The sequence below is a fragment of the Silurus meridionalis genome, chromosome 8, assembly GCF_014805685.1.
Source record: "Silurus meridionalis isolate SWU-2019-XX chromosome 8, ASM1480568v1, whole genome shotgun sequence".
Lineage (NCBI taxonomy): Eukaryota > Metazoa > Chordata > Actinopteri > Siluriformes > Siluridae > Silurus > Silurus meridionalis.
Genome location: NC_060891.1, coordinates 11,085,740 through 11,108,906, shown reverse-complemented (window position 1 = coordinate 11,108,906; position 23,167 = coordinate 11,085,740). Strand labels below are relative to the sequence as shown.

The window sequence follows — 23,167 nt, the reverse complement described above, 5'->3', positions numbered from 1 at the left end:
AAGGGAGTAAGGCCAGGAACATTGGAGGTGGATTTAAACTGTTTTATCATGGTGTGGATGGGAAGAGAAATGGTGTAGGGGTGATTCTGAAGGAAGAGTACAGTAAGAGTGTAGTGGAGGTGAAGAGAGTTTCTGATAGGGTGATGATCGTGAAGGTGGAAGTTGAAGGATGATGATAAATGTCATCAGTGCCTATGCTCCACAAGTTGGCTGTGAGATGGAGGAAAAGGAAAGATTCTGGAGTGAATTAGATGACGTGGTAGATGGTGTACCTAGGAAAGAACGATTGGTGATTGGGGCAGACTTTAATGGGCATGTAGGTGAAGGAACAGAGGTGATGAGGAGGTGATGGGTAGGTATGGTTTTAAGGAGAGGAATGTGGAAGGGCAGATGGTGGTAGATTTTGCTAAAAGGATGGAAATGGCAGTGGTGAACACGTATTTTAAGAAGAAGGAGGATCATAGGGTGACGTATAGGAGTGGAGGAAGGTGCACACAGGTGGACTATGTGCTATGCAGGAGATGCAACCTGAAGGAGATTGGAGACTGTAAGGTGTTGGCGGGGACAGTGTAGCTAGACAGCATCGGATGGTGGTCTGTAGGATGGTTTTGGAGGCGAAGAAGAAGAGGAGGAATGTAAGGATTGAAAGAAGAATAAGATGGTGGAAACTGAAGGAGGAAGAGTGTAGTGTGAGGTTCAGGAAGAGGTCAGACAGGGGCTCGGTGGTGGTGAAGAGGTGCGGATGATTGGGGAACTACTGCAGGAGTGATGAGGAGGCAGCTAGAAAAGTACTTGGTGTGACATCTGGAAATAGAAAGCAAGACAAGGAGACGTGGTGGTGGAATGAGGAAGTGCAGGAGAGCATTAGGGAAAGAGGTTGGCAAAACAGAAGTGGGATCGACAGAGTGATGAGAAAAGTAGGCAGGAGTACAAGGAGATGCGGCAGCAGGTAAAAGGGATGTGGCGAAAGCCAAGGAAAAGGCATATGAGGAGCTGTATAAGAGGTTGGACACTAAGGAAGGAGAAAAGGAGTTATACCGATTGGCCAGGCAGAGGGACCGAGCTGGGAAGGATGTACTGCAAGTTAGAGCAATAAAGGATGGAGAGGAAATGTGTTGACTAGTGAGGAGAGTGTGTTGAGAAGGTGGAGGGAGTATTTTGAGCAGCTGATGAATGAGGAAAATCACAGAGAGAGAAGGTTGGAGGATGTGGAGTTGGTGAAGCAGGATGTAGATAGGATTAGTAAGGAGGAAGTGAGAGCAGCGATTAAGAGGATGAAGAATGGAAAGTCGGTTGGACCAGATGACATACCGGTAGAGGCGTGAGATGTTTAGGAGAGATGGCAGTGGAGTTTTTAACCAGATTGTTTAACAGGATTCTGGAAGGGAGAGGATGCCTGAGGAATGGAGAAGGAGTGTGCTGGTACCGATCTTTAAGCATAAGGAGATGTGCAGACCTGCAGTAACTACAGGGGAATTAAGTTGATCAGTCACACCATGAAGTTATGGGAAAGAGTAGTGGAAGCCAGGCTGAGAGAAGAGGTGACCATCTGTGAGCAACAGTATGGTTTCATGCCGAGGAAGAGCACCACAGATGCCTTATTTGCTTTGAGGATGTTGATGGAGAAGTATAGAGAAGGACAGAAGGAATTGCATTGTGTATTTGTGGATTTAGAGAAAGCGTCGACAGAGTGCCAAGAGAGGAGTTGTGGTATTGTATGAGGAAGTCAGGTGTGTCAGAGAAGTATGTAAGGGTGGTGCAGGACATGTATGAGGACAGTGTGACGGCAGTGAAGTGTGCAGTAGGTACGACAGACTGGTTCAGAGTGAAGGTTGGACTGCATCAAGGATCGGCCCTGAGCCCTTTCCTGTTTGCAGTGGTGATGGACAGGTTGACGGACGAGGTCAGACAGGAGTCTCCTGGACTATGATGTTTGCAGATGATATTGTGATTTGTGGTGAGAGTAGAGAGCAGGTTGAGAAGAGCCTGGAGAGGTGGAGATATGCGCTGGAGAGAAGGGGAATGAAAGTCAGTAGGAGTAAGACAGAGTACATGTGTGTGAATGAGAGGGAGGGCAGTGGAGTGATGCGGTTGCAGGGAGAAGAGGTGGAGAAGGTGGAGGAGTTCAGGTACCTGGGGTCAACAGTGCAAAGTAATGGAGAGTGTGTTAGAGAAGTAAAGAAAAGAGTGCAGGCAGGGTGGAGTGGGTGGAGAAGAGTGACAGGAGTGATTTGTGATAGTAGGGTATCTGCAAGAATGAAAGGGAAAGTTTATAGGACTGTGGTGAGACCTGCGATGTTGTATGGATTAGAGACAGTGGCATTGAGTAAAAGGCAGGAGGCAGAGCTGGAGGTAGCAGAGCTGAAGATGTTAAGGTTTTCGTTGGGAGTGACGAGGATGGACAAGATTAGAAATGAGTTTATTAGAGGGACAGCACATGTAGGATGTTTTGGTGACAAGGTGAGGGAGGCGAGATTGAGATGGTTTGGACATGTGCAGAGAAGGGACATGAATTATATTGGTAGAAGAATGCTGAAGATGGAGCCACCAGGTAGGAGGAAAAGAGGAAGGCCAAGGAGGAGGTTCATGGATGTGGTGAGGGAAGACATGCAGGTAGTTGGTGTGAAAGAGGCAGATGTAGAGGACAGGGTGGTATGGAGACGGATGATCCGCTGTGGCGACCCCTAGTGGGAGCAGCCGAAAGAAGAAGAAGAAGAAGATCAGTTAAACATTTGATATGGGTTTTTTTTTTTTTACTGTGAATAAAATATGTATTTATTTACTTTTAAATACATGTTTATTCTGTTTTTATTTACATTTTTAACAGTCCCAGCTTTTTTTTTATTTAAATAATGAAAACAATAAAAAAAATTTTAAATAATAATAAAAAGATTTATCTGAATATTTTTGACCAGGATTTTATATTTAAAAATAATAAGAAGAAATTTGAATTTGTCATTTCAATTGCAGAGAAACAGAGAAAGATGGTCAGTCAGCCAAATCCAGAGTTTGATTTTTTAAAAGATGTCAGTAAGATGCGTTTTAGTTTTGAATGCTGAATTTTACCAGGTCAAACATTTATTTTTACCTGTTTAGTTTATGTCTCTGAGGTTGCCAAATTACTTTTAAAAGCAACTGGCAAAGTAAATGCACAAAAGTGTGCTGAAATCACAATATAAACATGAATAATCAATTTGTTTTATGGTACATCAAAAAAAAAGTGATAAATTGTTTACAAATTACAAATTTAACCTCTACTTCAGTGCAAGTTCATAAAAATCACTTGAAAATGCAAATCAATGCAGTTAACATAAGTCCAAAATAATATGCAGTATGTCATGTATATAATGTATACTATGTATAAAGTCTTGAGAGATCATAAAATATTAGCAAATAAATCAGCAGGAGCTGTCAGAGATGATTATGCATTATAAGGTTTGGTTTAATGTCTTACACTGATATAGCTGCACTTGCAGGATGTTCCTGATATGACCAGGCTCTTGTTTAAACACCAAGAACAAATATTGGTTTAATTTTGAAAAGACAAAAATACAATGTTAATCTTTTGGTCCTTATACTCCTCGGCAAAGCTGGCTATGGCTTCATTTGTATTTAAGTCCCAACTTGTGATTTCCAAGCATGTGTGGAATGTGTGGAGTTTCATTTGTAATTACTCATATTTTATTTTTACTTTTATTAGTTTATTATTTCATGAGTTTTTCTAATCTCTATTATATCTGCACATTTTGTTCATCTCTTATTATCTGTGGGTTAAATGAAAACCCTGGATAACGTATATAATCTTCATTTATTGAAAATTATACACAGTTACACAATTATACGTGTATTGTTGTTGATTGAAGAACATGTTGATACATGTGCCCGATGATTATAATTCTCAAAACTTATGAAAAAAGGTTTTTACCAACAATTTTCACAGGTGGCATAGCAAAAATTTTAAAGTTAGTCTTTACAAGCCATTACGACCATTTCAACATAGGTACTGCTAGGTATCACTGTTAACTAGGTTAATCTCTTACCAGAGAACTAATCCAAGATCCTGGCTTTAATTGAATTATGGTGTGGTCCTCATTAGGTGTGGCAGTTTGTGGCTCTTAGCACAGTGAATAATGTAATTAGTGTTAGTAGTCATATTGCCCCCTGTCTCACATTGGGAAAATAGTCAGATGGGTCAGAGGTGGAACTCATTATTGATATATACACTATATGGACAAAAGTATTAAGACCCCTGTCTTTTCCAGATTCATTAAAGACTTCATAAAATCAAAATTGGTACCTGGCAGATTTTGAGTGTTACATCCTGAGTTGAAAATAGCATGTGAATGCAAACAGGAGCAATTGGCTTACACTTAACCAAATATGTGAAATGCCAATTTTATGGTAGCAAGTTATGCTTCCATATGCACAAAAACAATCTTGGGGATGTCCCTTCTTCAGGCTGTTGTGTTTAATGCTTAATTGCATATGTACACAATTGTAAAAAAATATATATATATATATATATATATATATATATATATATATATATATATATATATATATATATAATTTAAAAGATATATACAGTGCCTTTAAAAGTATTCAGCTTCCACAATGGACATTGTCAGGGATTAGAGGATGTAGGTGGATGCAGGTGCAACTGTGGGTTAAGCACACCTAAGTACACACATGAACTTCAAATTGCAATATGAGCCTGACAAATGCAAGACAAGTGGTAGAGAAAAATATTTATTACGTTCCTATTATACATAAAAGTGATCTCCATGTGATATTAAGAGCTTTAAAGATTTCCTTTAAAGCTCTTAATAATATCTGTTTTGCTCTAAACGGGTCCTGGTTGCCTGTCAGTGTGACAACCACAGCATAGCCAGCGATAGAAGCAACAAACATGGTAAAGCCTGAGGGGAGGAGCAATGTCATCCTCACCTGAGCTGGGAGACGGAGGATACAGGAACAACTAAAGTAAAGGCTGGTTGGGCAATTACTTTCTCACTAGGGTTTTTTACATTAACATTTACATATATACTGTATATATATATATATATATATATATATATATATATATATATATATATATATATATATATATATATACTTTTATTTTAATATATAATGCCTAGCAAAAATAAATTAAGGCAGTTATGACCTTCGAGTGTTGACCACAGAGTTGTGAGTTTGAATACCATGACTGCAACCTTTGATAGGGTCTTCGATTAAGGTCTGTATTCCTCATCTGTTTAGATAAAATATACTTATTTATACTTATTTATATATAAGCATAGGCCAAGGGATTCAATGTAAATGTAGATTATTGCTTTGCTTAAAGTAAAAAGAAAAAAAAATACAACGTTAGATGTATTAAGAAAATAAAGTGTGCCAGTGATCTAATCTCCTTCTTCTGCTTTCTTTCTCCCTGACATTCAACAACTTCCCTCCCACACACGTGGGATGAAATGCCCTGGACCAGATCTTCAGCCTCCCTTCTCGAGAAACAACAGTGCTCTCACTTTATATTAAATATGCTATGCAGCAATTAAATACGAAAGATAATTTATGAACAGCAGACAGAAAGTGGAAAAAATCACAACCTGACACAGATCTTGTCTCTTATTATGCACTCCTGAAAATTCTCATCAAAAGTGTCTCTACTAAATTCTCATCGGAGGTGACAAGGAAAAGCTGGAAACACCTCATGTTCCACCTTCTCTGCTGAAAAAATCTTCCAGGCCTTCACTACTGTAGGCCTTCACTACTTCACTACTTTGCACAGTACTGTATATTTAGAGTATACAGTATGTTTACTGGTCGGCGCTATCTTGGGTTATGTGTTTTGTCTTGTGTTGTCTGTCTGCACTGGCTGTCTGTACTGTTTTTTATCTGCACTGTTTGCACTCAGTTGCACTCGATGCACTTTTGTAGCTTTGTATTGTGTTGTGGCTCTATGTTATTTAGTGTAGCACCAGAGTTCTGGAGGAACGTTGTCTCGTGTTTACTGTGTACTGTATACCACTGTGTATAGTAGAAATTACAATAAAAGCCTCTTGACTTGACTTGACTTGACTACTACACCATCTCGAAGAAATCACACTCTGGATTCCTGTTAATTTGAATGGCACATTTTTTATTATCTAGCAATACCAAAAATCCTGCAAGTCACCTTGTCCTTCAATGCTACCTCTTGTCAAGTGGATCTAATCGATTTCAATTCAATTCACACAAGACCTTCTACACACTACTACATCACTACTATCATCAATGGCTAAATAATATCTGACCATGTACTAAATGTTTTCAAGAAAGCAAGGATTATTACCATCCTAAAGAAACACACTCTGGATCTCTTAGACATTAGATCAGTCTTACTATCATCAACTCTTTGTTTTCTTTTTTAAAATTCTCAAACACTGTCTACAATCAATTCCTTCTCCATTATTCACAGAACAACTTCCAAGATCCTTACTAGTGAAGCTGTACATTCCACAAAGACAATTTTGCTGTCACTGAGAAGCTAAATGCCGCTGGAAGTCTTGCATAAGTCTTGCTTCCAAACTGGAAGGTTAAAAGATGACATCCACATCTGCACCACTTAAACTCCATTGGTGTCTTACGAGGCTCAGAACTCTCAGAATTCTGTTCTAATTCTATGCATGATCTTTTAGTGAGGTTATATCATATCCCACTGCTTATGCAGATGACAAAACTCGTTATCTTCTTCCTTCTCTCAGACACTCATGTTTTTCATCTCAGATCTCAGCATGTCTGGCAAACATCTCATCGTGGATTGCAGCTAATCGTCTGAAATTTAATACACTAAAATATTCATTCCAGATTATTTTCCCAATGTCAGGATCTTGTGCTCACCCTGGACAACTTTCGAATTTTACCTTTGGTCAATGCATGCCATACTTTCATACAATTTTGACAATTTCTAAAGGATTCAACATCAAAAGGATTTTTCTTTTCAAAAGCCACTCAGGTGCTTGTTCAATTCTTAGTCATTTAGTTGATAGATAGATAGATAGATAGATAGATAGATAGATAGATAGATAGATAGATAGATAGATAGATAGATAGATAGATAGATAGATAGATAGATAGATAGATAGATAGATAGATAGAACTTTATTGTCATTGCATTGTACAGGTACACAGCAACAAAGTGCAGTTTGGCAACTACCAGAGGTGCAAAAAGTAGCAAACGTGCAATTAGTGCAGAAAAATATGTGGCATATTTACAGCATGTGATATATATGTAAGCATATGTACAGGCTAAACTATTGCAACTCGCTCCTGCCAGATCGTCATTAATGTGGTATTTGCTGCAAATAGTCCAGAATGCAGATGCATGACTTTTTTTCAACTAAGTTTCTCCACACCACCCCACTGCGACATTTCTTCAATTGGCTTTCTGTAGTTACCCACACCCTGTAGCTACCACACATTTAAATCTATAAATTCGAAAAACTGACCAGCACCCACTTACCTCAAAGTACTTTTTACAACCTGTGCCGCACCCAATTCATCTGATCCTTTAGCACTGCTTGATTAGTCCCTCTCTTAGGGTGCAAGTAAGGCAAGACACTTCTCTGTCTTGGCACCAAAATGGTAGCATGAACTTCCCCTAGAAATCTAAAGACCTACCTCTTCCTAAAGTACTAGAAATTTGCATTAAAAAAATGTTTGTGCACTATTCTTACTAAATTACCCTGACAACAGAGTTTTTAGTCTGATGGTATTACAGACTTTAAACCCTCCTAAAGATTCTCTTGATAAGGGCGCCTGCCAAATGCCAAAAAACTTTTATGTAACATAATCAAAGGAGGATTCTGAAATAATATCACTTCACGCTTTTGCTTTTCAAGCTAAAACTATTAAATATTTTCGTTTACTAAGGCAGCAATTATCTCTTGCCTTTCACTTCACTTGGCAGTTCAGCAGTCTGGGATTAGCCTCCGAGACAGTTGGAGATGCACTAAACCATGATGAATGACATAGACCCATATCTGTGGCACTTCTCCAAGCCTTGGTAGATTTCAAGAGCTGCTTACATCCCATATCATCACCTATCCAACAGAATAAACAATGGGCCAAAACAAACCTTGGCCTTTGATACAGTGCATGTGCAGTTTTGTTTATGTAGCCCTCTTAATAATAAAGACTTGTCAGAAAACATTTTGACAGGTCAGTACTGTATATATTTATATGGCACCTGAGCATAGAGGTTGCGGGTATTTTGTGCATACTTGCCTATGTTCTTTTCTTAGTCTTGCCCTAACCTGAAATACAAAGCATTCCTGTTATTTGATTTGCTTTTTTTTTATTATTGTCAGCATAAAAGTATACACTTACCATGTACTTTGCATATACAATATCTAACAAAAATGACTACACCACTCGCATTTCAACAACCATTTTATTATATGTTCTCAAGGTACTTACTTTTGTTGCCAGCTATTTAGACAATAATGTCTGTATGTTGAGTTATTTTCAAAGGACAGTAAATCTGTACTGTTATACAAACTGCACATTAAAACTAGAATATTCAAAAAAATATTCAAGTTTCATTTCAATAGTATTGTCCCTTAAATACTCAAATGATTGCTGAAATTTGAAGGGTGTAGTCACTTTTGTGAGATACTGTACATATTAATTTCTATGTTATAGTTTATTATTGTGCTGTTTGCTAACAGCTCAAATTTAACATCAAAGTGTTCCAAAATATTAAGTGCGTAAGTCTGTAATACACTGACCACTTTAATAGAAAAACCTGAACCTTCATGTTGTAATCTAATCGGCCAATCATGTAGCAGCAGCACAATGAATAAAATCATACAGATGCATGTCAAGACGTCAGTTAATGTTATTATGAAACATCTAAATGAAAAGTGTAATATTTGATATTGTTGCTGGTGCCAGGGCACTGGTGGAGCATGAGAGTTGTGGAGTGCGGAGTTTTGAAACTGCTCTCCTGTTTTTTTTTTTTAAGTATCCTCATAATGGTACCAAAATAAATACAAAAATACACTGAGCAAATGCCAAACTGTCTTGTTGATAAAAAAAGAAATTGGCCTGAAATGGCCAAATTGGACTGAGATGCCAAGAGGGGTACTGTACCTCATATAATCACACCTGTGATGAGTAGAAAAGCACCTCAACGTGTGCAAAGTTTTTATCTTTGGGTGGATTAACTAGAACAACAAGAGACCACATTGGGCTCCATTCTTGTAAGCCAAGACTGGACAGAAAGACTGAACAAAGAAAAAAATATTTGAGCCTCAGATTCAATGTTTATAAGATCTTTAAAAGATTGAATCTGAGACTATCATCTGCATTTTTATAAGATTGTATCTGATACTATCATGGGCATAGACTCACAGACTCTGTGCAGAAGAAGATTAGAAAAGTCCACTCCTGGAGCCCAGTGGACTGGTGTCCCATCCAGGATGTATCCCTGACACATTGTTTCCTAAGGCGGTAGATCCAAGGCAATCCTGAAGAGGATAAATTGCTTTATTGTACATAGAACAATACATTTGTGAAAATGATCCACATGTACACAATGGTAAATAAATGCTAAATATCACAGTTAGCTTTATAAAATTATATAAGTAAATTAAACAATCTTCGTAGGACTTCAGTTACTTATCACATTTCATTTAATTAAAGACTGTGTATTACTTCCACTTTGTGTTTCAGGTGTTGATTTGCTGTATGAATGATTAATGCTGACACATACTTTGACTGACCACATTGTGATTAGTGTTTGCAAAATTCTCAGTAACAGGAATTATTTCAACCATTGTGCTTATCTGTGGCCTGCCTGTGGCTCTGTGTGCATGTGACTAAATGCATGTTTTTGACTTGGTGAGGATGTTCAGACAAGAATAGGTAAATCATACAGCTTTGACTTTATAGGGACAATTGGTCTCTTATGGAAAATCATAAGAGAAGAACCATTTATTAGTAAAATCCCTTCTTCTGTTTCCGAAGGATAAAGTCTGGTTTTCATTTTATTATATACGTTTTAATGTCATTGTCACACAGTGTAAATGTTTTGTGATCAGGGTTTTGATAATGTATAATGTGAAGGTCTCACTGTCAGCCCATTTACTCTTTCTCCCTGTGCATCACAGCAACAGCAACCAATCATGCTCATCTGTCAGCTCACATAAATGCTCATATTCTTTCAAGTGTATTACACTTTCCTATGATGCAGCATAAGCAAAAGTTCGAATTAAGTATGGTTGCGGGGTCTTAGAGGAAGCACATGTGACCATTCACACCTCTTGGCTGGTTGTTGTCATATGAGCTGTGTAAGAAAAAAGCAATGAAGAAGTTGTTTATAATGGCGTAGCAGTCACAAAAAACATAAAGTACATTGGGCTTATCAGAGTCAAAAAGAACAGAGGACAATTTCTGCTCAGGCTATTTATACTGTTCTTCCCTATTGTAATGTAAATGGTATTTAGCTTTAAATGTAAGTGTTAGAAATGAAGAATGGCCCAAAGAATGGCTGGGTGATACTATTGTCTAGCTGGTGTCTGTTAATGTTAATTACCGGTACGTAACCTTTGCTTTGTATGGTTACAGATGTTGCACCCGCTGCCCCTAACAGGTCGGGGTATACAGGTCGAGTATTGTTTAAGTGGTAATCGTGGTCACGTACATCTTTGGTCATAGATCCTTGGAGCTCAGTGTTTCACAAAACTAGGGAGAAAAACTGTAAAATTAAGAAGAAGAAGAAGAAGAAGAAGAAGAAGAAGAAGAAATCCTCAAAAGGCTAGTAAGACCAATGTGTTTGTTTTAGATGTTCTTCTTGTGATCACATCTTGTATTTGCATTTGTACATTCGTTAAAATGTGTAACAACAGTGTCACTTTCATTTCATTAAGAGGCTGTAAACAGACATATGGAAGGCTGTCCTCAGTTCACCAATAGATATATAGTTTTCTGAATGCATAAGGTTAGAAAAGAAGGTTATTTTTTTAATCCTCCCTTGTTAGTAACAGAGTTTAGTGTGGAGCTGATACACTGTTGTTTTGCCAGGTGTAATAGAACTGTGACACAATAATACACTCATAACCAAAGCATGTTCTTATCTCATAATTGGAGGTCAACACCACCTATTAAGAAACAATGTTAGACGTGACATCCTGAAATAGGGAGTGAAGGTCATAAAACTATACTGGTCATTAGTCACACGCTAGTCATGCATCCCGAACATGAAATATTATTCTATGTTTTAGTTTCACTTAGAGAATCTAAAAAGACTACATTTAAAGAAGCTTGTCATATATAATAAAACATATTAATGAACTAGATTGAACTGGATATCTGCTAAATAGTTTAGCTAGAAATCATTTTCCAATAATGCTGGCATTATGATGTTACGTTTGGAAATTGTGTTGAGAAAAACTTGGAAGAGATCACAGATGGAGTGATATGAAATGAAATAAATGAACACTTATGACTTAGAAAACATCAAACACAAACAAGGAATGCATGGTAGAACCAGATGGCTGACTATCACTTAGTATCAATCACCGTTCAGGGATGTCATACATGTGTACAAAAATACAATTAAAATATGGAATGTCTGACAAATGATACCAGGAATATTTCACTTTTTACTTACAGGTAGGCTTTTCTGTAGACAATGTAATAAATGTTCATTTTTCTGGGAAAAATGGTCGACTTCCATTTTGGAGGGCCACAAGAGTATTAGTAAAGTCAGGTACTGCTGTACAGTAGGGTGAGGAGGCCTGGGGTGCAGTCAGCATTCCAATTCATCCCAAAGGTGCTCTACAGCAGGCCACTCAAGATCTTCCACTCCAACCCAGGTAAACCATTTCTTCATGGAGCTCTCTTTGTGCACACAGACAATGTCATGCTGAATGTTTGGGTCTCCTAGTTCATGTGAAAGATGTTTATTCAACAGCTTGGTTTTCACGAAATGGACATATAAGGATTGCACAATATATACATCATACACGCTAACATTTAAGACGCCTTTTAATGATCTTGTATTGACCTTGTATTGATGGGAGAGCAAATGTAAGGCTTTTTTTCCGATCAGTCTTATTCACAAGTGTTTTTTTTTAAGACTACACAGCTGTTCAGTCCCAATCCCTCTAGTTCCCTCAAGTTTGTGCGTGTAGAAATGCTCTTAGCTTTACTATTAAACATAGCCATAAGTTTTACTGTTGTTTTTTTTACAATTTGATTTCACCAAATGTTTCATGATCATTCAAGACTTTTTTCTGACCACATTTCTTCCACGAAGATGATGGTTCCCCACCATCCCTCCGGTTTTTAATAATGCGATGGACAGTTCTTAACCCAAATTTAGTAGTTTCAGCAATAGTAGTTTCTCCCTAAATGGTTTCTTTGCTTGATGAATGCCAAATCATTTGACCCTTCTGAAACAAATTAATATCTTTTCCAGGACCACATGATGTGTCTTCCGACTTGGGTGTTCAAAAAATGAGAAGCTACTCACAGCATATGTTAGTGTTAAATAACTTGTTGCCAGCTGAAACAGCTGAATCATCCATGAAGTAATTATCCAATGGGAGGCTCTTATTTTTGAATTTGCTTATTTAAATCTATGGTGACTTTCTTTTTTGGGATGGGCAGTGTATATACACATATATTCAAATTCAACGTTTTCTCTGTTATATCTCTCCTTAATTATAAAATAAACAAACCGCTTACAAACAAGATGACGATCAAAATGAATGAGAAAAGACAGCATTAAGCTAGCCTGAAGAAACAAACCAGTCATTTTCACTTTAGTTTTATTTGAAGAATGACAATGTTTAACTGCCTTCTAGAAAATGGAAGTCAAATGCCAACATTATTGGACTGCATTGAAATGGAACTCATTAAAACAGAACAAGACATGATAGTCACCTTGTAGCGACTTTATCAATAATGTAAGATATTTAGGGATATTTCTTTCATTTTTATACAAAAGTGAAATTACATTTCAGATCTGACCATCACAAAAACACAAACAGAAATGGTAGATTTTCTGTCATTACTGACACAATACTGCCACACAATGGTGAACATCACCATCTAAACAGATTTTTTTACTTTTCAATCTATAAACTTTCACTCTACTTTCTATAAATTAAAAAAGTGACCTACAGCCAGCTTTGAGGTTGAGCTTATCAATTAGTACAGCCATACTTTAACATTACACTGTGTGAGACCTTACAAGAAGAAATAATTTTCAAGTGAATTTAGTAAATATAACATTACTTAATAACAACAAATAAAATAAACGTTTTAAAAAATATACGTTGCATGACACTATAAATGTTCACAAAATTTCTAAACACAACATCCTCAGGTCCTCAATAAAACATTCACAGAAACTATGTATTTGTCTGTATTAAAATATTTAAGTGATTGCATGTGTCTGCATTATAAAATGTAAAAAAAATTACAAAATTAGTTGTGGCTGATCTTTTTTTTTTTTTTGGCAATCAAATCATTAACCCTTTTATAATCACACAAAGCTTGTTTTTAAGGCCATTGTCAAAATGTAAAATATATGAAAATACAAAATGAGTATACCAGTATACTGTACTGTTACATATTAAACCAGTTTATGTCACTATAACATTCACATTAGATTTTCCAACAGGATTTTTAGTTCTTAAAAGAGCAAAAATGTCTGTATAAAAATGTTCAGCTCTGACCACTGCTCTACACACTCCATTTGTTTTACTTTATAGCAATTATTATTATTACTATCAGTTACCATACACTTTATAATTTTATAATGATGACAATAATGTGAAAAGCTGAATTGCGATAGACTTAAAAATTGATTATTGACCTGAGATGATTAACAGATGAAATCACATGTTCAGATTAGGTTACTGGCACTAGGTGAAAAGTCACATGCTTGACTCATCGTGATTTTAAACTGCTTAGGTCATGATCAAAGAAAAATCCACCAAGCGTGAATCCTTCTAGGATGTCTTTTTGGTGGGATACCAGCTGTGAAAAGCCTGAAAAATCTTTCCTTTTTTCTTAACATAGACAAACCAGTCTGAATAAATTTGAGAGTTCATTCAAAAACACTATGCTAATGAGCCACCACAAAGAATAAAATAATAAAGTATTAAAGATTTTGTTTGTCAGTTTTCTTTATTTAATACAGGCCTTTATGGGAAATTAAGTTAAGACCTAAGGAGTCTAGTGGGAATAATTTGGACCACTTGGCTGAAAAGTACCTCAGGATTACTGAAACATCAATCACATATCAATTAAATGATTCTGGAAAACTTTGTACTTTGAAATGAAACTTTTGGGAGGTTATACAAGGATTTTGTCCCATCATGCGCTACCCTTTGTCCTTAAGATCTCAGGGATGAGAGGGGAAGCTGCACCCAAAGGCCCGGAGTATGATGTGCTGAAACTCTGCAGTCCAACGACCAGACACTTCCAGGTGTAGCGAAGAGCTTTTCCAAAGTTCTGAACAAGTGAGAAAGGGAGTGAATTATAGATTATAATTCTACAACCATCTGAATTATATAACTATATTGAAATTGTATGTGAAAAAAGTGTATAAAAGACTTCAAAAGATATTTCACAGGAATATAAATCATACAAGCCCATACATAGAGATCTCTATTACATTTTGCCATTGTGCATTCAACGTTTCATTTTATCCCAAAGGCCACATCATCATGGAGCTTGCTGTGTGTTCGAGTCTCAATAAGGTTAATACAAAGGCATTCTAGACAGTTTTGTGGAAACGATTTGGGGAAGAACCACATATCGGTGTGGTAGTCAGGTTTTCACAAACCGTTTGGCCATTCAGTGTATTCTGAGCAATCACTGTTGCCAAATGTGTCAAAAAAATGTAAGTACAACCAATGTTTTTTTGCATTAGCCAATGTAGCTATTCTAAAACGCATGTCCTGACATACAGCTCAGGGATAGTTGAGTCCCTGGATCACAAAGCGAGTCCATATACAGCTCAGTCAAATCCTTTTATTTAGAAAAACTCTAATATGGAAATATATATAACATATATGATTAGCATGTCACAATGGTGCAGTTTCCAGGTCCCTACTTCAATCCCATGCTCAGGTTACTGTTTGTATATTTTCGCACAGGTTTTTTCTGGGTTCTTAATTTAAAATTTTACATTTAGACACCATTTGACTATATTGTATATTCTTCTTCTTCCTTTTAAGTTACATGTGCTGTTTGCAAAGTTTCATTTTATTCTGCGGTTTTGAAGTATTTATTTCTTTTTTTTTGTATCAAAGTTCTTATGAACTGATCACGTTTGTGGGATCTTACACTTACATATATGCTAAACCAAATCCATTAAGAAAAGCTAGACCTAAACTTTTCTAAATAGTCATGTGTGTTACACAATCATGCCATGCTGACGTGGTAGCAATAAACCTGTACCTGTAATAAAAAATTATAAAGGCATATATTGGTTTTGTTAAAATTATTAGGATTTTATTTTATCTTTTTATATATATTTGTAGATTATTAGCAAGTGCCTTTGTCACGTATACATTACAGCACAGTGAAATTGTTTCTTGGGATATCCCAGCTTGTTAGGAAGCTGAGGTCAGGATGCAGAGTCAGCAATGATATGGTGGCCCTGGAGCAGAGAGAGATAGGGGCCTTGCTCCAGGGCCCAACAAAGGCAGTGCATTTAATTTATAATTATATGCATTATGTTTATGACTCATAAGTGTTTTCATTTTGTAAAGTAGTTATTAAATCAAAATATTGCCAGAAAAACAGTCTGACCACTATCACATGTTCAGAACATTACCGCAGGTCGAAGATAAAGCAGATGTCATGTGACATCAAGACCAAACTTCCTAAAGGTAAAAGATACAGTAATTAAAGAACAACCCAAACTTTAATAAAAGTTTACATACTTTGCGGATCCTCTTGTGTTTCTGTTGTTTTTCCCTGTGGTTTTCTTCTGGGGCTGTATCCGAGACTCTGTCCTCCTCTAGAGGCTCGTATCTGTCCGGCAGCACGGTGAAATGCACTTGTTTTGATGTCTTCTGTTTGCGGCCAGTGGACTCCGCGTTCACACGCTCCCACACACACTTCGCCGTCACACACTTTTCCTCAACACAGCTGATGATTTTCGCCTTGTCCTCTTTTTTGCTTTTCCATTTCTGTTTGGATTTTCGAAGTTTTCTTCGCGACATTTCTTGGTCCAGCGAAAACGCCACCGAGTCCGTCACGTTCCTGACGTAATTGACTAAACCTACGCGCATGCGCAGTGCGGGACAGCGGACTCGTTGAGGGGACAGTTGGATTCCCTCTGGAGAGATCAAGCACGTCTTTATCGAACTTTCATTTGTCATTGGCACATAATCAATTAATATCTAAATATGAATAGGCATACAACTCAATAAATAAATGAACACCGTTTTTACATTTGGTGACCAGATTCAAACAGGCTGAATTTGGGAGAAGTATTGTTTGTGTAGGACAGCGTGAGACATGTTTCGGACCCTAATAGTCACACCACTTTGCTGAATATACAATAGAAACTTTAATAACTGTAAGTCAGTGTTCGGGAACCCATGGCTACGTGGCTCTCCAACTGTCTCCCTTCACTAACAATTTATAGTTAAAATATATATATATATATATATATATATATATATATATATATATATATATATATATATATATATATATAACCGTCACTAGAAATCATTTACCTACAGAAAATACATTTACAATCCCTTTGTTTTGCAGCAAATCAAAAATGAATGAAAAGTCAGGTTACAATGAATTTACGTCGATCCGACCAATGCGCTGTGTTTCTGTTTCACGACACCAATAAACGGCAAACATACTTACGTTTCTATGGTAACGCTATCAGTATGTTAGGATACACGGTAATGGACCAGAATGCTAGGTTCGCTAAAGAGGGCAAGAAAAAGAAAATACACATTAACAAATAAAATAAAATTGTTTCGTCCCTTCTTTCCTTTAAAGAAATGTACCTTCGTAGTGACTTGATCTAATTATATTATATTTGATTTATATTCGTATTATATCTGTGACTTTGATTTATGAATCGTCCCTTTTTGTATATCAACTTGCGTTTTAAATCGATTCAAACTTGACGTTGCTTTATAATCTCTTATTTTTGGAGCTTTGTTTCTTATGAAATTGATTCAATTAGAACCTTTAACCAACAAAGAAATATACAATTTCCAATAAACAGATAACATCAAGGAAAATAAAAATGCAAATGAAAAATAATTCAAAACTTGTCAATAATTCACCATAGATTAATAGTTCTCAGTCCATGGAACAAGTGTATATGTTTGTGTGTAAGGAAAATAGTCCTCTGATCCAAATGACTAATACAATATTTGCAAAAGTCTTAGTATGATGTGTGCAATTGTTAGTGGTGTAAATGTTCAATAGTGCAACATTCAGTTTTGTGCAATGAGGTAATCAATGAGAAAATACCAACAAGGCTGGATAAATTCCACTTGTGAGATCAGATAAGGCACGGATCACTTGATGAATCGTGAATTCTCTTCTTTCCGTCTCTTTTAGGAATCTCAAACTGGGAGGATCTCAGGATCACAGCTTTTTACAAACTCTCAAAAAAAACCCTGACCAAATTCGGTGGATTTTAAATCAAATAATTAACCACATGGGATTCTACAGGGTCCACAATCGACTATCATTCATTTCAATATCATCAATGATCGCACTTTCAATCCGCTTTAAAAAACACGGGCTCTCCGTATGATTATTTCGTCTCACCTCTGTGACGTCATACACAACGGCCGTCATTTAATAAAATATCACGTCAGCGTTTTTTTTTTTTTTAATGTCTTCGTGCTTCGTCATAGCACAACTTTAATAACATAAATATATGACTCTTGTTAGTATTATAAGTGAAAATATCATTATTGCAAATTAAATGTTTTGTCATCAGCTTAATTCTGACTTGTGTTACCAAGTCAAGTCAAGAAGCTTTTATTGTCATTTCAACCATATATAGCTGACGCAGTACACAGTGAAATGAAACAATGTTCCTCCAGAACCCTGATGCTACCTAAAACAACATAAAACAACAATCACAGAAACAGAAAACACAGGGCCAAGGACTCGTAAGTGTCCTCGCCACATAAAGTGCATGTGTGCAACCAGTGCAAAGACAACACAAGACAGTGTAAAACAATACAAGACAGTTCAAGACAACACAAGTGCAAGACAACAGTGCAAGACAACACAGGACAGTGCAGGACAAAACACAAAATAGCTTCGCCAGTAAACCTGTTGTGGCAAGACAAAGTGAAAAAAATTGAACAGTAGCCAAAATGTAAACAAAAAAATGTGCTGCAAAAGAGCAAATTTAGCAGCCGTTCAGAAAAGATGTGCAAAAAAGCATTTACAAAGTTTATGGTAATGAAGTAATGTAATGTAAATGGTACTGAAGTCATGGGTGTGCGAAGTGAGTATGTGTGTGTTTGTGTTTGTGTGTGTGTGTGTGTGTGTGTGTGTGTGTGTGTGTGTGTGTGTGTGTGTGTGTAAGTTCAGTTCAGTTTAGTTCTTTGTTGAGAAGCCTGATGGCTTGAGGGAAGAAGCTGTTACATAGACTGGATGTGGCGGCCCGAATGCTTCAGAACTGCTTTCCTGATGGTCAGAGAGTGAAGAGTGTGTGTGACAGGTGTGTGGGGTCGTCCACAATGCTGTTGGCTTTGCGGATGCAGAGTGTGGTGTAAATGTGTAAATATCCATGATAGTGGGAAGAGAGACTCCGATGATCTTCTCAGCTGTCCTCATTATCCTCTGTAGGGTCTTATGATCTGAGACAGTGCAGTTCCCAAACCAGGCAGTGATGCAGCTGCTCAAGATGCTCTCAATGGTCCCTCTGTAGAACATGGTCAGGATGGGGGGAGGGATATGGGCTTTTCTCCGCCTTCTCATGAAGTAGAGACGCTGCTGTGCTTTTTTGGTGATGGAGCTGGTGTTCAGTGACCAGGTAAGATTGTCTGCCAAGTGAACACCAAGGAATTTGGTGCTCTTGACGATCTCCACGGAGGATCCATGTTTAGTGGAGAATGGTCACTTTGTGTTCTCCTGAAGTCAACAATCTTTAGTTTTATCAATGTTCAGAGACAGGTTGTTACCTCCACACCAGGCTTTTAACCGTTGCACCTCCTCTCTGTATGCTGACTCATCGATCTTGCTGATGAGACCCACCACGGTCGTGTCATCTGCGAACTTAATGATGTGATTTGAGCTGTGCATTGCATGCACCATGAGTGGTCATGGCGAAAAGAAAAAAATCCGAGGAACATCGAAAGTATTAAAATGAGTGGACAGAAACATGTGCTTTTATTGAAAGCTCTGCTCTGCTCTGTCTGGTTTGCACAGACCGTATTTCCTATTTGAAAAAATCCGACGTTAAGAGACATTTTGAAATCTGACAGATGAGAGTTTATAATAGAGAAATAATAGAGAAAATGCGCTTTTTCTGTGTCGGATGTTTAATAAAGTTTTATTTTATGAAGGTTTGATTAAAAGCTTGTAAGTAATTTGAAAGCAATGGAAATATTTGTTTGCAGGGCCCAGTGTAAGCGCTGTTCTTTGATCTTCACACACACTTAACCTTTTTTGCTGCATATTTTATATAGATTTTATTGTTTTTACACCTAAATAAAATTGTTGTTGAAATGTTTTTTTTTTTTTAATAACGGTAAAATACTATTTTTCCAATTGCTCTTTAAAACATGTATTAGCCTAAATTTAAAACAGTTCTTCGTTTTTTCACTCATGCACATACCCAACATGTGTTGCTGCATCCTTTTTTTTTTATTTGACCTAAGTAAAATTGTTATTTAAATGTTTTTTTTAATAATAGTAAAATATTTGTTTATTTTAAATAGCATTTTTTAAGAAAAAAAAGAATGTATTAACCAGAATTTAAAAATGTGCTTTGTACTTCATTCATGCACTTGCTGAACACATGAGGCTTAATTTTTGTTTATTTTTGAGTTGTACGTGGACATAAATAAAGTTTTTTTTATTATTATTGAAAATGTGTATCTTTGTTTATAGGAGTAATATATGGCTCCTTTTTTAAAAAAAAATGCATTCACCAAAAAAATAAATGGCTCTTTGTTGAAAAAAGGTTTCCAGCCCCAGCTGAAATGGTAGCTCCCGTGGTTAAGGTATTAGCTGTCTTTTTAAAAGGTTCTTTTTGTACCTTTAAATTGCATCAATGCTATCCTTTGTCACTGCTGAACCCTTGACCCTAACTGCTCAGCTTAAATAATAATTAGAAGTTGCTCTGGATGTAATGGTAATGCTCATAGTATGTAATGGTTTGGGTGAATGCAATTTACATTGCTGTGATTTTAATGGAAAATGATAATGCCTTTGTGTCTCTTGTTGTAATTTATTGCCTTCTGTTGATGTCATGTTATGCCTGTGGATACCATTAAAGATCAACAGAACACCTTTGGCAACTTGTAGATCACATGTTGGTATTTACCAGACAACAGGAGCGACTGTCAGGACATTGTTAAGCATCCAGATTGTATTAGGTTTATATCTTTGATTTAATAATATATTTTAATGATGCACCCAAACACATCATATAATAAAAAACATTTGGTAGTGCTTTAATGCTTAACAGCTAAAAGTTTGTAATGTAATGTAGTAGAAAACAGAAAATGTCTTAAAGGTTTTTTTTTCAGCTTGTCATTTTTCTATTTAAATAAACAAGAAACATGTATGCTTGGCCCATTTACACTTTATATGTATATTATGTAATATTCTAATATTTATGTCATATAAATCTTCCTGGGAAAGAATATGTCATTTGCGATGCACCTAATGCTTACTGTCTATTTCAGTTTATATCTTACAGGATTATATTGTCGAAATACAAGGAAAACTTTTAATTTAATTGAATATAATTAAATTTTTAGATGTGTAGCACTTTTTACAATGGGCATTGTCTCAAAGCAGTTTCACACAGATAAAGCAGTAATAAGGTTATACAAAAGAATGTATTTTTTTTTGCCTATACATTAGTTCCTTATAATTGTTTATCCCTGATTAACAAGCTCGTGGCAACTGTGGCAAGGAAGAGATGGTATAAGGAAAAATCCTTGAGAGGAACAAGACTCAAAAGGGAACTTCTCCTCATCTGGGTTGCACCGAATGTCTATTCATTGCGGTTACATTGTTGAGGTGTGTAGTAATAGGTGCATAATTGCAGAACTATTCATGCAACCTGTGGTCCTAAACCATTTTAGTAGACTGTTGATATTAATTACAGTCAAAAGTTCTTGAGCTTCTCAGTGGCGTCATGGATCTTTAGGCTGTAGATGTTATAGCAGGGCATGACATGAACATCAAACATCTGCAGAGCTTCTTTGCTGTATCTTTTTGCAACAGAAACAGAAATGGACAAAAAGATTAGCTTTCTCAGCAACATCACAACATTTGAATAAAGGGTTGTGATTGTTACATTTAATCGTGTGGAATGATTCTATGGTCAATGCAGAACGATTGCCTAGTGGCACTTCAACTTGTTGCACTGCAGGTTTGTGTAATTTGATATTTGGAATATACATGCTTTTTGTTCATAGAGCTTTTTATCTACACTAGCTATTACTACAGATAGACACATCTGCAAATTGTGTGTGTTATTGTTCAGCAATCATGTCTATTTTGATGTTCAAAGGCATGTCAGGATGTAGCCAAACCAAGAATTCCTGTCAGTTATTTCTAGCAAGTTATTTAGGACATGTTATTTCAGCGTATTTCCAAGCCTACAATATCAATCCATCTGCTCTTGAAAATGTGAGAATATCTGTCCCTATGCCTGGTGAAAGTGACCATTTGTTGTTGTGCTTGGTGAGCACAATAAAGAGACTGGGTAAAGACCGCCTGGAAAACAAGTCAAGACTTGTCTGCTTCTATTAAATATCATTCAACACAAGCTGAGGTCACCCCCATTGGTGATAAAGGAACGTCAGATTTTACAGATTTATTGCTGCTTCATCACATCTCATAAGCTCTATGATGACTTAAATTAGTTCTTACCCTGTGTCTTGCTGGTTGTTGGTTTCAACTGAGAGTAGGATCAGCATTTCGAGTCACTTGCACCCTAAGTAAAATATGGGATCAGATATTACGAGTGTTTTCAGTTGTCTAAGAAGAAAGGATTACAAACAATCAGAAAGCCTCTGATAGGTGATCTACACTAGCTTTCATAGGAAACAGCTCTGCTGGTTCAGAACATTATAAAGTAGAATAAAAGCTTATATTCATAATCATGTACCACAAGTTAAGTACCAAAAGGCCTTCTGATCATTTGGGTTAATAGTAAGAGGACAAATGTGATGTATCAGGGGCCCCAGGTATGGTTGGGGAAATAGTCAATGTAATGGGTTTACTACAGATAATTTACAATGAAATAAGCATACAGGGGAAATTAATTTAAAAGATATCTAAGCAAATGCTTTAGCTTACTGCAAAGATGTCAGATAATGTATTAAAAGTGACAAAAAAGTTATATTATATTAGCTAGAATAAGAAATATCTGTCATAGAAACTTGCAAATACATGAAATCATTACATATGTTTTAATGATTTTGAAGGAAAGTAAACAGACAGCCAAGATTAGATAACGTAATTAGTATCTCCGAGATTGCTTACTGCAGACTGTTAGTCCAGATAACTGTCAGTGCACTGATATTTCAGCACGTCAATTCTGTATTCTAGCATGCAAAGGCCCATGTTAGAATGTTTTATCACCTTTTACAACAGGCCAAAGTTTGCATTTAGTCAGAAGAAACCTGAACAAAGTTCGGCACATTGTACAGCTATGCGCTATATTATGTATGAGGCATGAGTTCAGTTTGTGACCAAGGTGAAACTATGAGCCTTACAATGTAGAAATAACCAGAAATGGCTAGATACAGTATATTAGCTGTTACTTTAGCATCTTATGTTTTCCTATCACTGATAAACGACATTTAGGACACTTTAAATCAGCTTAGTAGTGTAGTTTAGGGTATAATGATAATATATATCAATAAATTATAGATGTCCGAACTAGGGCCCACAAGCCAAAGTTGGAACATGA

General features: G+C 36.5%; 1 protein-coding gene across 1 annotated transcript; it reads right to left on the bottom strand.

Moving 5' to 3' along the window:
* Window positions 1-12,801: 12,801 nt before the first annotated feature.
* On the bottom strand, window positions 12,802-16,286 carry c8h1orf115 (chromosome 8 C1orf115 homolog). Its single transcript, XM_046855906.1, has 2 exons — window positions 15,951-16,286; window positions 12,802-14,511 (listed from the first exon to the last, which is right to left on the bottom strand). Exons 1-2 carry the CDS (start codon window positions 16,230-16,232, stop codon window positions 14,374-14,376), a joined length of 420 nt encoding a protein of 139 aa, XP_046711862.1. The 5' UTR covers window positions 16,233-16,286; the 3' UTR covers window positions 12,802-14,373.
* Window positions 16,287-23,167: the final 6,881 nt, after the last annotated feature.

What these genes read in the sequence shown, in the direction of transcription:
- c8h1orf115 (XM_046855906.1), bottom strand. Translation starts at nt 16,232, where the DNA reads ATGTCGCGAAGAAAACTTCGAAAATCCAAACAGAAATGGAAAAGCAAA. An exon ending in AACACAAGAGGATCCGCAAA is followed by an intron (nt 14,512 to 15,950) that starts GTATGTAAACTT and finishes TCACTTGTTCAG; the next exon opens with AACTTTGGAAAAGCTCTTCG.